Source organism: Aquarana catesbeiana, linkage group LG07 (genome assembly GCF_042186555.1).
Source record: "Aquarana catesbeiana isolate 2022-GZ linkage group LG07, ASM4218655v1, whole genome shotgun sequence".
In the NCBI taxonomy this organism is placed as follows: Eukaryota; Metazoa; Chordata; class Amphibia; order Anura; family Ranidae; genus Aquarana; species Aquarana catesbeiana.
The window spans coordinates 216,804,517-216,819,920 of record NC_133330.1 but is presented as its reverse complement, the minus strand read 5'-3'; the positions used below and the strand labels follow the sequence as shown (position 1 = coordinate 216,819,920).

At 43.9% G+C, this 15,404-nt stretch overlaps 1 protein-coding gene across 1 annotated transcript in view; it reads right to left on the bottom strand.

Annotated features, from left to right (window-relative positions):
- The window catches only part of DPH5 (diphthamide biosynthesis 5), a 78,925-nt gene that overhangs the window by 22,842 nt on the left and 40,679 nt on the right, over nucleotides 1–15,404 (bottom strand). The window contains exons 4-5 of the mRNA XM_073593021.1: nucleotides 2,694–2,814; nucleotides 581–620 (exon numbers count right to left, since the gene is read on the bottom strand). Coding sequence (XP_073449122.1) covers nucleotides 581–620; nucleotides 2,694–2,814 — 161 coding nt within the window. The remainder of the gene's footprint in view (nucleotides 1–580; nucleotides 621–2,693; nucleotides 2,815–15,404) is intronic.

Below are 15,404 nucleotides of genomic sequence, written 5' to 3'. Positions count from 1 at the left end.
TAGTGGTAACAAACATAATTTCTCAATTACTGGTAAACATTTGCTAACATGCACCCAAGAATCAAAATTGTCTGCTTTTATATTTATCTTATTAGTATTACACATATGAAGTATAGTAGAGGAAGGCGCTAGCTTTTCAGTGGATATTTGACAGTAAGGCTTTTCTCAAGCCTTAGTGTTCTTATTACAGTGCAACATGTGTCAATATGCATTTTTACAAGTGTAAATGTGTGTTATAACACACACTGGACATACATTTTTATGAACTCTATTTGATTTTCAAGGGCCTCTCCTCATACACTGACATGTGTTATTAATGCAAAATTATGAACCCAGCTTAGCTATAAGCTGCACGTTTATGAACTCTACAGTCTTATGGTGTACAGGCCAGGTCGGCTTTATAGTGGTGGTGATCGGCTATCCAGTAGAGGGCACTGAAATCCTAAGGATAGGGGGCTTACACTATTTTGGTGGTGGATGTCGCCTAACAATGTTACTGTAATTTGATTCCAATATAGAGAGATTCTCTTTGCTGAGTTTTGCAAAATGTATATGATGTAAAATAATTTAGTGGACTCACTTCATGAGGTTTTCTATTGATTGCTCTTTCACCTTAATATCTGCAATAAAAAGGAAGAAATAGGTCACAAAATGTCTTGTCACTAAGAAAAACAGCAACACAAACAGAACATTGTAATTCTGACATTATTGGCTATAGCCATTTACCAATCTCCTTGTGAAGATTAGATATTAAGAAACAGTCCTTAGTATTTAATGTCCATGATATATGCTAGTCAGAGAAACACTAGAACACAAAGAGGGGGATTTACTAAGACTGGAACAGTCAGAATCTGGATTCAGCTTTGCATGGCAACCAACCAATCAGCTTCTAGCTTTCATTCTCAAAGCTTAAATTGTAACTAAACCCAGGGCCCTGCATTCACTATATCTGGTCTCCCACAGTACACAGAACATGGAAATGCAATTATTTTAGTATATATAAACTGCTAAATACCTTTTCTCATCAGCAATATATATATCAGTCTTGTGACTTTTGTCAGTGTCTAGCTGAGCACTGGTTAAAGCTTGTAGGAGGAGTTTTCATTCTCCTCCGACTGTCCTATGAGGCTGCATGACCCCTGACTTTTGTCTGTCCTGTGCCAATCACATGCACCCCCCCCCCCCCCCCCGAAAAAAAAAAAAACCCTCTAGCAACAGACACCAGACTGAGCATGTGCAAAGTGCCTCCTTGGGTTCTGCTCTATCAGCAGATGGATTGGAGATAGTGGAAGAACGGGAGGATCAGAGAAGACGGGATCCAACAGCCTTTTTACATAATGCGGAAGATTAACCCCTTAGGTTCCACAGCAAGTAGAACAAGCATGCTTTACTGCATATAGAAATTGATTTTACTGTTGTGGGTTTAGTAACACTTTAACTGAACAAAGCTAACAGAAGCTGACTGGTCAATAAACACACTTGCTCCAAGTTCTGTCTGCTCCATTCTTTGGCAAATTTCCCGCAAAAAGACTTATGCCGCGTACACACGGACAGACTTTTCCATGGACTAGGTCCGGTGGACTTTGACGGATTTTCGAATGAACGGACTTGCCTACACACGTTCAACCAAAGACCGACGGATTTGTACGTGATGACGTACGACCGGACTAAAACAAGGAAGTTCATAGCCAGTAGCCAATAGCTGCCCTAGCGTCGGTTTTTGTCCGTCGGACTAGCATTCAGACGAGTGGACTTTTCGACTGGACTCGAGTCCGTCGGAAAGATTTGAAACAGGTTTCATTTCTAGGTCCGTCGAACTTTTGGGAAGAAAAAGTCGGCTGGAGCCCACACACGATCGAATTATCCGACGTAGTCCGGTCCGCTGGACCAAGTCTGCCGTAAAGTCCGCTCGTGTGTACGCGGCATTAGGCTTCGTGCACATGGCCATATAGCATGCAGAGGGTTCAAGGGTTAAATCACCTTTACTAAAAACTGACAATACAGATAAAGGGTGTCTGTATATAAAAACAAACTGCGTCTTTGACTAAAAATGAATAACGCCCTTACTATAGATGTAGGCCATTCACTTACCTCGTGAAGCCTAGCTGAAAACCGCCAGGTTGTTGCTAAACAAGGCCCAGCTATTAGTGTTCATATTCACCATTAGAGGAGCGAGCTCTCCAACTCTGAGCTCAGAGCTACTGCCTTAGAGAAGAGAAAGAGCATGTGAGGGGGTTTGAATCAGAGAAGGAGCTCACTCCCGTGATGGTGAAGATAAACTGTAATAGCGGGGCCTTGCTTAGCAACGGTCACGTTTCATACATTACCTAAAATGGCCTACACCTATAGCAAGGGCTTTATTCAAATCTGCACAGTTTGTTCTTAGCTACAGATGTCCCTTATCTGCATAGGCAGTTTTTTGGTAAAATTGAATTAACCCCTTAATGACATTCCTGGGAACCGCTGCTGCATAGAGCCCCCCATTGAGATACATTAGAAGAGGTGGCTGTACACGGTCGTGTGGCAGGGGTTGCACAAAGCAATAGAGAAAGGGAACAACGTGCACGATTCCACAGGTATTAAAAAACATCGGTTTCCACTACTTTCAACTGATGACAATGAAAACTGAACTGGTTGTTATAGCTCAGAACTCATAATTCTGTTTATATAATTCATAAGTAGATATACATCACCTAACAAGCACATAGTGTGCATCCCACTGAGTCTGTTCCTCCGGATTTTGTCATAGAAACTCTCTGGCTTCCAAGTGTCTGTCCAGAAGACAATGGAAACGGTCTCTCCAAAGTTATACAGCTAGAACACAAAAAAATAACATGTCACAGCTGGACGGAGTAAAGCCAGTTTTATCACCTTAAACCCGACATACACAATTTCTCTTTCTTCATTGTCATTTATTCTATACAGTGCCTTGAAAAAGTATTCATACCTCTTGAGATTTTCCACATTTTGTTATGTTACAACCAAAAATGTAAATGTATTTTATTGGGATTTTATGTGATAGACCAACACAAAATGGCACATTGTGAAGTGGAAGGAAAATGACAAATGGTTTTAAAATTTTTTTAAAAGTCGCATGCATTTATATTCAGTCCCCTTTATTCCAATACCCCTAACTAAAAACTAGTGGAACCAATTGCCTTCAGAAGTCACCTAATTAGTAAATATGGTCCACCTGTGTACAATTTAATCTCAGTATAAATACTGCTTTGTGAAGCCCTCAAAGGTTTGTTAGAGAACCTTAGTGAACAAACAGCATCATGAAGGCCAAGGAACACACCAGACTGGTCAGGGATAAAGTTGTGGAGAAGTTTTAACCACTTGCCGACCGCCGCACGACTATATACGTCGGCAGAATGGCACGGGCAGGCAAAAGGACCTTACATGTACGTCCTTGCCTGCCCGCGGGTGGGGGGGGGTCCGATCGGACCCCCCCCCCCGGTGCCAGCGGCGGTCGGCAAATCTCCCCCGGCGATCGGAGGTGAGGGGGAGGCCATCCATTCGTGGCCCCCCCTCGCGATCGCTCTCAGCCAATGGGATCATTTCCCTGCCTCTGTATTGTACACAGAGGCAGAGGAAATGATGTCATCTCTCCTCGGCTCGGTATTTTCCGTTCCCGGGCCGAGGAGAGAAGACTGCAATGTGAGTGCACAACACACACACACAGTAGAACATGCCAGGCACACAAAACACCCCGATCCCCCCCCCGATCGCCCCCCGATCCCCCCCCAATCACCCCCCCCCCCCTGTCACAAACTGACACCAAGCAGGTTTTTTTTTTTTTTTTTTTCTGATTACTGTATTGGTGTCAGTTTGTGACATTTACAGTGTTAGGACAGTTAGTATTACCCCCCTGTAGGTCTAGGGTACCCCCTAACCCCCCTAATAAAGTTTTAACCCCTTGATCACCCCCCCGCACCAGTGTCGCTAAGCGATCATTTTTCTGATCGCTGTATTAGTGTCGCTGGTGACGCTAGTTAGGGAGGTAAATATTTAGGTTCGCCGTCAGCGTTTTATAGCGACAGGGACCCCCATATACTACCTAATAAATGTTTTAACCCCTTGATTGCCCCCTAGTTAACCCTTTCACCACTGATCACTGTATAACCGTTACGGGTGACGCTGGTTAGTTTGTTTATTTTTTATAGTGTCAGGGCACCCGCCGAATAAAGATTTAGCCCCCTGATCGCCCGGCGGTGATATGCGTCGCCCCAGGCAGCGTCAGATTAGCGCCAGTTACGCTAACACCCACGCACGCAGCATACGCCTCCCTTAGTGGTATAGTATCTGTACGGATCAATATCTGATCCGATCAGATCTATACTAGCGTCCCCAGCAGTTTAGGGTTCCCAAAAACACAGTGTTAGCGGGATCAGCCCAGATACCTGCTAGCACCTGCGTTTTGCCCCTCCCGCCCGGCTCGGCCCAGCCCACCCAAGTGCAGTATCGATCGATCACGGTCACTTACAAAACACTAAACGCATAACTGCAGCGTTCGCAGAGTCAGGCCTGATCCCTGTGATCGCTAACAGTTTTTTTGGTAGCGTTTTGGTGAAATGGCAAGCACCCAGCCCCAGGCAGCGTCAGGTTAGTGCCAGTAGCGCTAACACCCACGCACGCACCGTACACCTCCCTTAGTGGTATAGTATCTGAACGCATCAATATCTGATCCGATCAGATCTATACTAGCGTCCCCAACAGTTTAGGATTCCCAAAAACGCAGTGTTAGCGGGATCAGCCCAGATACCTGCTAGCACCTGCGTTTTGCCCCTCGCCCGGCCCAGCCCAGGCCACCCAAGTGCTGTATCGATCGATCACTGTCACTTACAAAACACTAAACGCATAACTGCAGCGTTCGCAGAGTCAGGCCTGATCCTGCGATCGCTAACAGTTTTTTTGGTAGCGTTTTGGTGAACTGGCAAGCACCAGCCCCAGGTATGCGTCAGGTTAGTGCCAGTAGCGCTAACACCCACGCACGCACCGTACACCTCCCTTAGTGGTATAGTATCTGAACTGATCAATATCTGATCTGATCCGATCAGATCTATACTGGCATCCCCAGCAGTTTAGGGTTCCCAAAAAACGCAGTGTTAGTGGGATCAGCCCAGATACCTGCTAGCACCTGCGTTTTGCCCCTCCGCCCGGCCCCCAGCCCAGCCCACCCAAGTGCAGTATCGATCGATCACTGTCACTTACAAAACACTAACGCATAACTGCAGCGTTCGCAGAGTCAGGCCTGATCCTGCGATCGTTAACAGTTTTTTTTGGCAGCGTTTTGGTGAACTGGCAAGCGCCAGCGGCCTAGTACACCCCGGTCATAGTCAAACCAGCACTGCAGTAACACTTGGTGACGTGGCGAGTCCCATAAGTGCAGTTCAAGCTGGTGAGGTGGCAAGCACGAAGTAGTGTCCCGCTGCCACAAAGAAGACAAACACAGGCCGTCGTGCCCATAATGCCCTTCCTGCTGCATTCGCCAATCCTAATTGGGAACCCACCGCTTCTGCAGCGCCCCGTACTTCCCCCATTCACATCCCAACCAAATGCAGTCGGCTGCATGAGAGGCATTTTCTTTATGTCCTCCCCCTAGTACCCCTACCCAACGAACTCCCCCAAAAAAGATGTCGTGTCTGCCAGTAAGCGCGGATATAGGCGTGACACCCGCTATTATTGTCCCTCCTGTCCTGACAATCCTGGTCTTTGCATTGGTGAATGTTTTGAATGCTACCATTCACTAGCTGAGTATTAGCGTAGGGTACAGCATTGCACAGACTAGGACACACTTTCACAGGGTCTCCCAAGATGCCATCGCATTTTGAGAGACCCGAACCTGGAAACCGGTTACAGTTATAAAAGTTACAGTTACAAAAAAGTGTAAAAAAAAAAAAAAAAAAAAACACAAACAAAAATATAAAATAAAAAGTAATAGTTGTCGTTTTATTGTTCTCTCTCTATTCTCTCTCTCTCTATTCTCTCTATTGTTCTGCTCTTTTTTACTGTATTCCTATTCTGCAATGTTTTATTGTTATTATGTTTTATCATGTTTGCTTTTCAGGTATGCAATTTTTTATACTTACCATTTACTGTGCTTTATTGTTAGCCATATTTTTGTCTTCAGGTACAGCATTCACGACTTTGAGTGGTTATACCAAAATGATGCTTGCAGGTTTAGGTATCATCTTGGTATCATTCTTTTCAGCCAGCGGTTGGCTTTCATGTAAAAGCAATCCTAGCGGCTAATTAGCCTCTAGACTGCTTTTACAAGCAGTGAGGGAGAGAATGCCCCCCCCCCCCATCGTCTTCCGTGTTTTTCTCTGGCTCTCCTGTCTCAACAGGGAACCTGAGAATGCAGCCGGTGATTCAGCCAGCTGACCATAGAGCTGATCAGAGACCAGAGTGGCTCCAAACATCTCTATGGCCTAAGAAACCGGAAGCTACGAGCATTTTATGACTTAGATTTCGCCGGATGTAATAGCGCCATTGGGAAATTGGGGAAGCTTTTATCACACCGATCTTGGTGTGGTCAGATGCTTTGAGGGCAGAGGAGAAATCTAGGTCTAATAGACCCCAATTTTTTCAAAAAAGAGTACCTGTCACTACCTATTGCTATCATAGGGGATATTTACATTCCCTGAGATAACAGTAAAAATGATTAAAAAAAAAAAAAAATGAAAGGAACAGTTTTTAAAATAAGATAAAAAAGCAAAAAAATAATAAAGAAAAAAAAAAAAAAAAAAAAAAAAAAAGCACCCCTGTCCCCCCTGCTCTCGCGCTAAGGCGAACGCAAGCGTCGGTCTGGCGTCAAATGTAAACAGCAATTGCACCATGCATGTGAGGTATCACCGCGACGGTTAGATCGAGGGCAGTAATTTTAGCAGTAGACCTCCTCTGTAAATCTAAAGTGGTAACCTGTAAAGGCTTTTAAGGCTTTTAAAATGTATTTATTTTGTTGCCACTGCACGTTTGTGCGCAATTGTAAAGCATGTCATGTTTGGTATCATGTACTCGGCCTAAGATCATCTTTTTTATTTCATCAAACATTTGGGCAATATAGTGTGTTTTAGTGCATTAAAATGTAAAAAAGTGTGTTTTTTCCCCAAAAAATGCGTTTGAAAAATCGCTGCGCAAATACTGTGTGAAAAAAAAAAATTAAACACCCACCATTTTAATCTGTAGGGCATTTGCTTTAAAAAAATATATAATGTGTGGGGTTCAAAGTAATTTTCTTGCAAAAAAAAATAAATTTTTTCATGTAATCAAAAAGTGTCAGAAAGGGCATTGTCTTCAAGTGGTTAGAAGAGTGGGTGATGTGTGACATAAGCTTCTAAATGTTGTGCATAAATGCCAGGACAGTTCAAACCCCCCCCAAATGACCCCATTTTGGAAAGTAGACACCCCAAGCTATTTGCTGAGAGGCATGTCGAGTCCATGGAATATTTTATATTGTGACACAAGTTGCGGGAAAGAGACAAATTTTTTTTTTTTTTTTGCACAAAGTTGTCACTAAATTATATATTGCTCAAACATGCCATGGGAATATGTGAAATTACACCCCAAAATACATTCTGCTGCTTCTCCTGAGTACGGGGATACCACATGTGTGAGACTTTTTGGGAGCCTAGCCGCGTATGGGACCCCGAAAACCAAGCACCGCCTTCAGGCTTTCTAAGGGCGTAAATTTTTGATTTCACTCTTCACTGCCTATCACAGTCTCGGAGGCCATGGAATGCCCAGGTGGCACAAACCCCCCCCAAATGACCCCATTTTGGAAAGTAGACACCCAAAGCTATTTGCTGAGCGGTATAGTGAGTATTTTGCAGACCTCACTTTTTGTCACAAAGTTTTGAAAATTAAAAAAAGAAAAAAAAAATTTTTTTTTTTGTCTTTCTTCATTTTCAAAAACAAATGAGAGCTGCAAAATACTCACCATGCCTCTCAGCAAATAGCTTGGGGTGTCTACTTTCCAAAATGGGGTCATTTGGGGGGGGTTTGTGCCACCTGGGCATTCCATGACCTCCGAAACTGTGATAGGCAGTGAAGAGTGAAATCAAAAATGTACACCCTTAGAAATCCTGAAGGCGGTGATTGGTTTTCGGGGTCCCGTACGCGGCTAGGCTCCTAAAAAGTCCCACACATGTGGTATCCCCATACTCAGGAGAAGCAGCAGAATGTATTTTGGGGTGCAATTCCACATATGCCCATGACCTGTGTGAGCAATATATCATTTAGTGACAACTTTGTGCAAAAAAAAAAAAAATAAATAAATTGTCACTTTCCCGCAACTTGTGTCAAAATATAAAATATTCCATGGACTCAACATGCCTCTCAGCAAATAGCTTGGGGTGTCTACTTTCCAAAATGGGGTCATTTGGGGGGGGTTTGTGCCATCTGGGCATTTTATGGCCTTCAAAACTGTGATAGGTAGTGAGGAGTAAAATCAAAAATGTACGCCCTTAGAAATCCTGAAGGCGGTGATTGGTTTTCGGGGCCCCGTATGCGGCTAGGCTCCCAAAAAGTCCCACACATGTGGTATCCCCATACTCAGGAGAAGCAGCTAAATGTATTTTGGGGTGCAATTCCACATATGCCCATGGCCTGTGTGAGCAATATATCATTTAGTGACAACTTTTTGTAATTTTTTTTTTTTTTTTGTCATTATTCAATCACTTGGGACAAAAAAAATGAATATTCAATGGGCTCAACATGCCTATCAGCAATTTCCTTGGGGTGTCTACTTTCCAAAATGGGGTCATTTGTGGGGGTTTTGTACTGCCCTGCCATTTTAGCACCTCAAGAAACGACATAGGCAGTCATAAATTAAAGGCTGTGTAAATTCCAGAAAATGTACCCTAGATTGTAGGCGCTATAACTTTTGCGCAAACCAATAAATATACACTTATTGACATTTTTTTTACCAAAGACATGTGGCCAAATACATTTTGGCCTAAATGTATGACTAAAATTGAGTTTATTGGATTTTTTTTAGAACAAAAAGTAGAAAATATCATTTTTTTTCAAAATTTTCGGTCTTTTTCCGTGTATAGCGCAAAAAATAAAAACGGCAGAGGTGATCAAATACCATCAAAAGAAAGCTCTATTTGTGGGAAGAAAAGGACGCAAATTTCGTTTGGTTACAGCATTGCATGACCGCGCAATTAGCAGTTAAAGCGACGCAGTGCCAATTTGTAAAAAGTGCTCTGGTCAGGAAGGGGGTAAATCCTTCCGGGGCTGAAGTGGTTAAAGCAAGGTTAGGTTATAAAAAAAAATATTCCAAGCTTTGAACATCTCACAGAGCACAGTTCAATCCGTCATCCGAAAATGGAAAGTGTATGGCACAACTGCAAACCTACCAAGACATGGCCGTCCACCTAAACTGACAGGCCGGTCAAGGAGAGCATTAATCAGAGAAGCAGCCAAGAGTTCCATGGTAACTATTGAGGAGCTGCAGAGAGCCACAGCTCAGGTGGGAGAATCTGTTCACAGGACAACTATTAATCGGGCACGCCACAAATCTGGCTTTTTTTTTTGGAAGAGTGGCAAGAAGAAAACCATTATAGAATGAAAGCTATAAGAAGTCCCGTTTGCAGTTTGTGAGAAGCCATGTGGGGGACACAGCAAACATGAGGAAGTAGGTGCTCTAGTCAGATGAGATGAAAATTTTACTTTTTGGCCTAAAAGCAAAACGCTATGTGTGGCAAAAAACTAACACTGTACATGACTCTTAATACACCATCCCCACCGTGAAACGTGGTGGCAGCATCATGTTTTGGGGATGATTTTCTTCAGCAGGAACAGGGAAGCTGGTCAGAGTTGATGGGAAGATAGATGGAGCTAAATACATTGCAACCTTAGAAGAAAACCTGAAAGACTTGAGACTGAGGTGGAGGTTCACCTTCCAGCAGGACAACGGCCCTAAACATAAAGCCAGATCTACAATGGAATGGTTTAGATCAAAGCATGTGTTAGAATGGCCCAGTCAAATTCCAGACCTAAATCCAATTGAGAATCTGTGGCAAGACTTGAAAATTGCTGTTCACAGACGCTCTCCATCCAATCTGACAGAGCCTGAGATATTTTGCAAAGAAAAATGGGCAAAAATTTCACTCTAGATCTACAAAGACATCCCCAAAAAGACTTGCAGCTTTAAGCCCTCATGCACACAGGCTGTTAAAAAAACGTTATGAAAACGCCAGTATCTTTGCAGTGATTTTTTTAAACTTTTTTCAGCTTTTTTCAGCGTTTTTGCAATAGCGTTTTTTAGCGTTTGAGCGTTTTTCCACGTTAGCGTTTTTGAGCGTTTTTTTTTTCAAATTTTTTTTTTTTTTTTCAATGGATCAAAAACGCTAAAAAACGTTGGTGAATGACGTTTTTGAGCGTTTTTCAGCGTTAGAGCGTTTTTACAGCTGAAAAACGTCTTTCAGAACCCACTGGTCCTGGGTTTTTTTTTACAGCTTAAAAACGCCTATGCCACTTGCAGCTCAAAAACGCCTAGGTGGGCATGAAGCCATAGACTAACATAGACAGGCCTTTTTAAGCTGCAAAAAAAAGCTCAAAAAAGCAGCTGTAAAAACGTCCGTGTGCATGAGGACTAATTGCTGCGAAAGGTGGTTCTACATAGTATTGACTCAGGGGGGCTGAATACAAATGCACGCCACATTTTGCACATATTTGTTAAACATTTTGAAAACCATTTATCATTTTCTTCCCACTTCACAATTATGTACAACTTTGTGTTAGTTTATCACATTAAATCTCAATAAAATACATTTATGTTTTTGGTTGTAACATGACAAAATGTTGAAAATTTGAAGGGGTATGAATACTTTTTCAAGGCACTGTACATGTTCAGCAGCATCCCAACAACTTCCAAATAAACAAGTTAGAGACAAGGGATCATTATCTACATTCAGGCATAGTCAAAATCACTTTCAAAAAACTAAAAACCAGACCCAACAAACATCAGCCATCCATTTAAACGTCACTTTAACAGTTCAAAAGATAATGACAATATGCTGCATACACACGGTCAGAATTTCCGTCAAAGAAAGTGTGATGTGAGCTTTTGGTCGGATATTCCGACTGTGTGTATGCTCCATCCAACTTTTTCTGTATGAATTTCCACCAGCCAGGGCCGGTAGGGGCGGATGCCCTGGGCGGTACGATTTTCTATAGGAGGGGGGGCGCAGGTGAAGTGCCGGCAATGTGCTTCACACCTGTCATTATACACACTAGCCAGTGCCGCTGTACCTGAAGAATTGTCTAAGTGTGCCGAGTGCGCTCCTGCATCCGGCACAACAAGCCCTGGCTTCACCTCCCTTCCCTGTCAGCTTCACTGTTCACTCCCCCTACGGAGCAGCCTTGTAGTCCCGGCCGGCGGCAGGAGGTCACTCACGGCCGGAGGCGGGGTGGGAGGACTCAGAGGAACGCGGAGAGCTGTGGCGGCGCTGCAACCTAGAGGAGCCGAGGAGCCTGGCTCTAGCTGGAAGTGGAATGCAGTGTGGGTGGGAGGCGGGCATCTCTGAGCCGCGATCCTGGTCCCCTTCAGCAGCGGTATCCGTCCCGCTAGCTGCCGCACAGGCAAGTTCAGAAATTGGCTCCTCCTGAGCTCTGACAGGACAACATGAGGAGGAAAGTCAGAAGATGGGCATCACAGAGCGCCGTGCTGCACTGTATCTGAGGTCTGTGTGTGAGGAAAGCTGCTGCCAAGCTGAGGGAAGGGAGAGCTGCACTGAGGACACAAGGGGAGGAATGAGAGTATTTGTAGGGAGAAAATCATTACTTCTAGGATGGAATGATATGGGGGAGGGGGGTATATTTGTGCTGTTGTGTTAGGGAAGGGAATTCTGGGGGGGGTTCTGCTGGGATGGGGAATTTAAGGGGTGCCAGGATAAGATTTTTTTCTAGTAGGGGTATTTGGGGGGAGGGGGTTGTGCTAGAAGAGGTGATGTGTGTGGGGGGATTTGTGCTAGGATAGGAAATATTGGGGATGTTAGAAATGGGGATTGGGGGGGAGAATTGCTAGGGATGATTGGGGGGTATTTGTTCTAGAGGGGAAATTTGGGGGGAGGATTTGTGCTAGGAGGGGGATTTTGGGGGGTGACAGGGGTAAGATTTGATCTGGGAGGGGGATTTTGGGGGGTGACAGGGGTAAGATTTGATCTGGGAGGGGGATTTTGGGGGGTGACAGGGGTAAGATTTGATCTGGGAGGGGGATTTTGGGGGGTGACAGGGGTAAGATTTGATCTGGGAGGGGGATTTTGGGGGGTGACAGGGGTAAGATTTGTGCTGGGAGGGAGGATTTGTTCTGTGGGGGAAAGAGAATTTGTGCCAGGAGAGAGGATTTGTGCCGTGGAGATGGGGGGGGGTTTGTGCTAGGAGGGGGATTTGGGGGGGGGTTGTGCTAGAAGAAGTGATGGGGGGGAGATTTGTGCTAGGATAGGAAATATTGGGGCTGTTAGAAATGGGGATTGGGGGGGGGAGAATTTATGCTTGTAAGGATGATAGGGGGTATTATTTGTGTTTGGGGCCAAGTATGCCGATTAGTGTTAAATTTTTTAATTTTTTATTTGGAGAGGGGGGGGCGCAGTTTGGTGTCTTCGCCCTGGGCGCTAAATTACCTTGTCCCAGCACTGCCACCAGCAAAAGATTGAGAGCTGGTTCTCTATTTCTCGGCTCGACGTAGTGTTATACGTCACCACGATCTTGACGACTGAAAGTTCAAAGAACTTTTGTGTGACTGTGTGTATGCAAGCCAAGCTTGAGCAGAATTCCGTCGAAAAAACATCCAAGATTTTTCCGACAGAAATTCCGCTCGTGTGTACGGGGCATAACAGTTATGCTCATAAACCTCAAGTCCCATGGGACTTTTTCCCCCAAAATTGCCTTAAGACCCAGAGTGATTTTTTTCCCCAGAGAAGTCTGTCCCGTACCTTTTAGTGTTTGTATTCTATCCTAACATATTATCTTTTTATGGATCAGTTCACTTTAATTTGATAGTAGATTTAGATACATAAATAATTTTATTTTATAAGTTTATAGAAGTAAAAGAAAACATTTCTTTTCCTGTAATATATATTCACACACACACACACACACACTTGAAGTGTTAACAGTTAATGTTTATCAATTATCAAAATGGAAAGTAAATGAACAGAATAGGATTCTAAATCAAATCAATATTTGGCACGGCTTTGGATTTTCCCTTTAAAACAGCATCAATTTCTCTAGGTACACTTGCACACAGTGTTTGAAGGGTCTTGGCAGGTAGGTTGTTCCAAACATCTTGGGGAATTGACCACAGATCTTTGGATGTAGGCTGCCTCAAATCCTTCTTCGTGTTATACCAGACAGACTTTGTGATGTTGAAATCAGGGCTCAGTGGGGGCCAAATCATCACTTTCAGGACTCCTTTTTCTTCTTTACACTGATGTTTGGGGTTACTTGTCTGCTATGCATTGAATTCAAGGACCTGGTAGAAGTATATAGATAAATTTTAACTGTTCTCTGACCCATTTTTTACATGATAAATCCAGGTCCACAGCTCAGAAATACTAAAGCTACAAAGCCAAGTAAAAGGGTCACTTAACCCCCACCACATCCCTCAGCAGTATGTACTCACCTTTCCAAGCTTAGGAAAAACAGAAAGCCCTGCATAAGCTTCTTACTTGAGTTGTTAGAGCTTACTTAAGGCTTAATTAGGGCAAATCGAGTTCTTCCACCATCAATGTGACAGAGGGAATAAAGCAACCCATACATTACTCATTTTGACCCGATTCTCCCATTCACACATTGAAAGCCCACTGCGTATCTACAAAAATCAATCAGCAGCAGGAAACCTGAGAAATATTTTTTTTTAGGAGGTCAGTGATGGCAGATTATTTGCCGGTTCATCTCTAGCTTTAATAGTTTATGTCACCAACACAAAACAGGCATGCATCAAGTGAAGTTAGAGCAAAGTCACATATCCTGATCCTGCAATAGGGTTGATTACTAAAACTGGAGAGTGCAAAACCTGGTGCAGCTGTGCATGGTAGCCAATCGGCTTCTAAACTCAGGTTGTTCAATTAAGCTTTGACAAAAAAATTGGAAGCCGACTGGTTTCCATGCAGAGATGCACAAAATTTTGCACTCCCCAGTTTTATGAAATCAACCTCTATTTGCAATGTATGCACCATACATAGCACTGAGAGCCCTTTCACACTGGGGCGGGGGCGTTGTCGGCAGTAAAGCGCCGCTATTGTAAGCGGCGCTTTACTGTCGGTATGCGGCCGCTAGCGGGGGCGGTTTTACCCCCCTGCTAGCAGCCGAGAAAGGGTTAAAACCACCGCAAAGCGCCTCTGCAGAGGCACTTTGACAGCGGTATAGCCGCGCCGTCCCATTGATTTCAATGGGCAGGAGTGGTAAAGGAGCGGTATACACTCCGCTCCTTCACCGCTCCAAAGATGCTGCTGGCAGGACTTTTTTTACCGTCCTGCCAGAGCATCGCTCCAGTGTGAAAGCCCTTGGGGCTTTCACACTGGAATTAAAGCAGTGGCTGTTTCGGGTCGTTTGCAGGCGCTATTATTAGCGGAATAGCGCATGCAAACCGCCCCAGTGTGAAAGGGCCCTAAGGGCACAATTTTTTTTTTTTTTTTTAAAAGCTGACATTTGTTGGTTGCATATTTTTTCACATTTTAGTTCTTACACTAATGTGAATGAGTTTACCTGCCAAAGAAGTTTACATTTTCTTCAGAAAGTCCTGTCATCCAAGTACCTTTTCCACACTACACAGCCAGGTCCCAGATTTCACTGCAAACTTTGCTGCAGTAATTCAGTATGGCATGGTACAGGACTTGCTCCGGATCCCAATCCTACATTGTGACTGACAGCATTCTGCAAAGCAAAAGAGCCCCGATACGTTCTCAGTGCTGCCCTCCCCCTAACAGGAGTGCTGCTGTGCAGGATTTTACAGGAATATTTTATATTGAATAGACAATTGGATAAAATGTTGCTTTTTTTTTTATATCTGCATGGAGTACCACTTTAACGTTATACTGGAGGTGCACTGAATGGAAATTTTGGTGCTGAAACTGAAAATTCAGGATGCACTTGGCCTTTAGCACAAGAAAAGCTTCAGAAAAATGCATCCCTTTAAATTCTATGCATGTCCTCACACTGGTCCCTTGCTCTTCCATTGTGGTGTTAAAAATCCTGCTTGCTGCATTTTTGGTCAGTTGGGGGGGGGGGGGGGAATCAATCGCACTTCCCTGTTGGAATGCATTGAAAATGTAGCATAAGCGCATCAATAAAGCACCCGTTTTACGTTTTTGATGTGGTTTTTGAGTCACATGACCTATGAAAAACACACAATAAGCACAGTAAAATCGTGGTAAATTTGTTGCAAAATCACT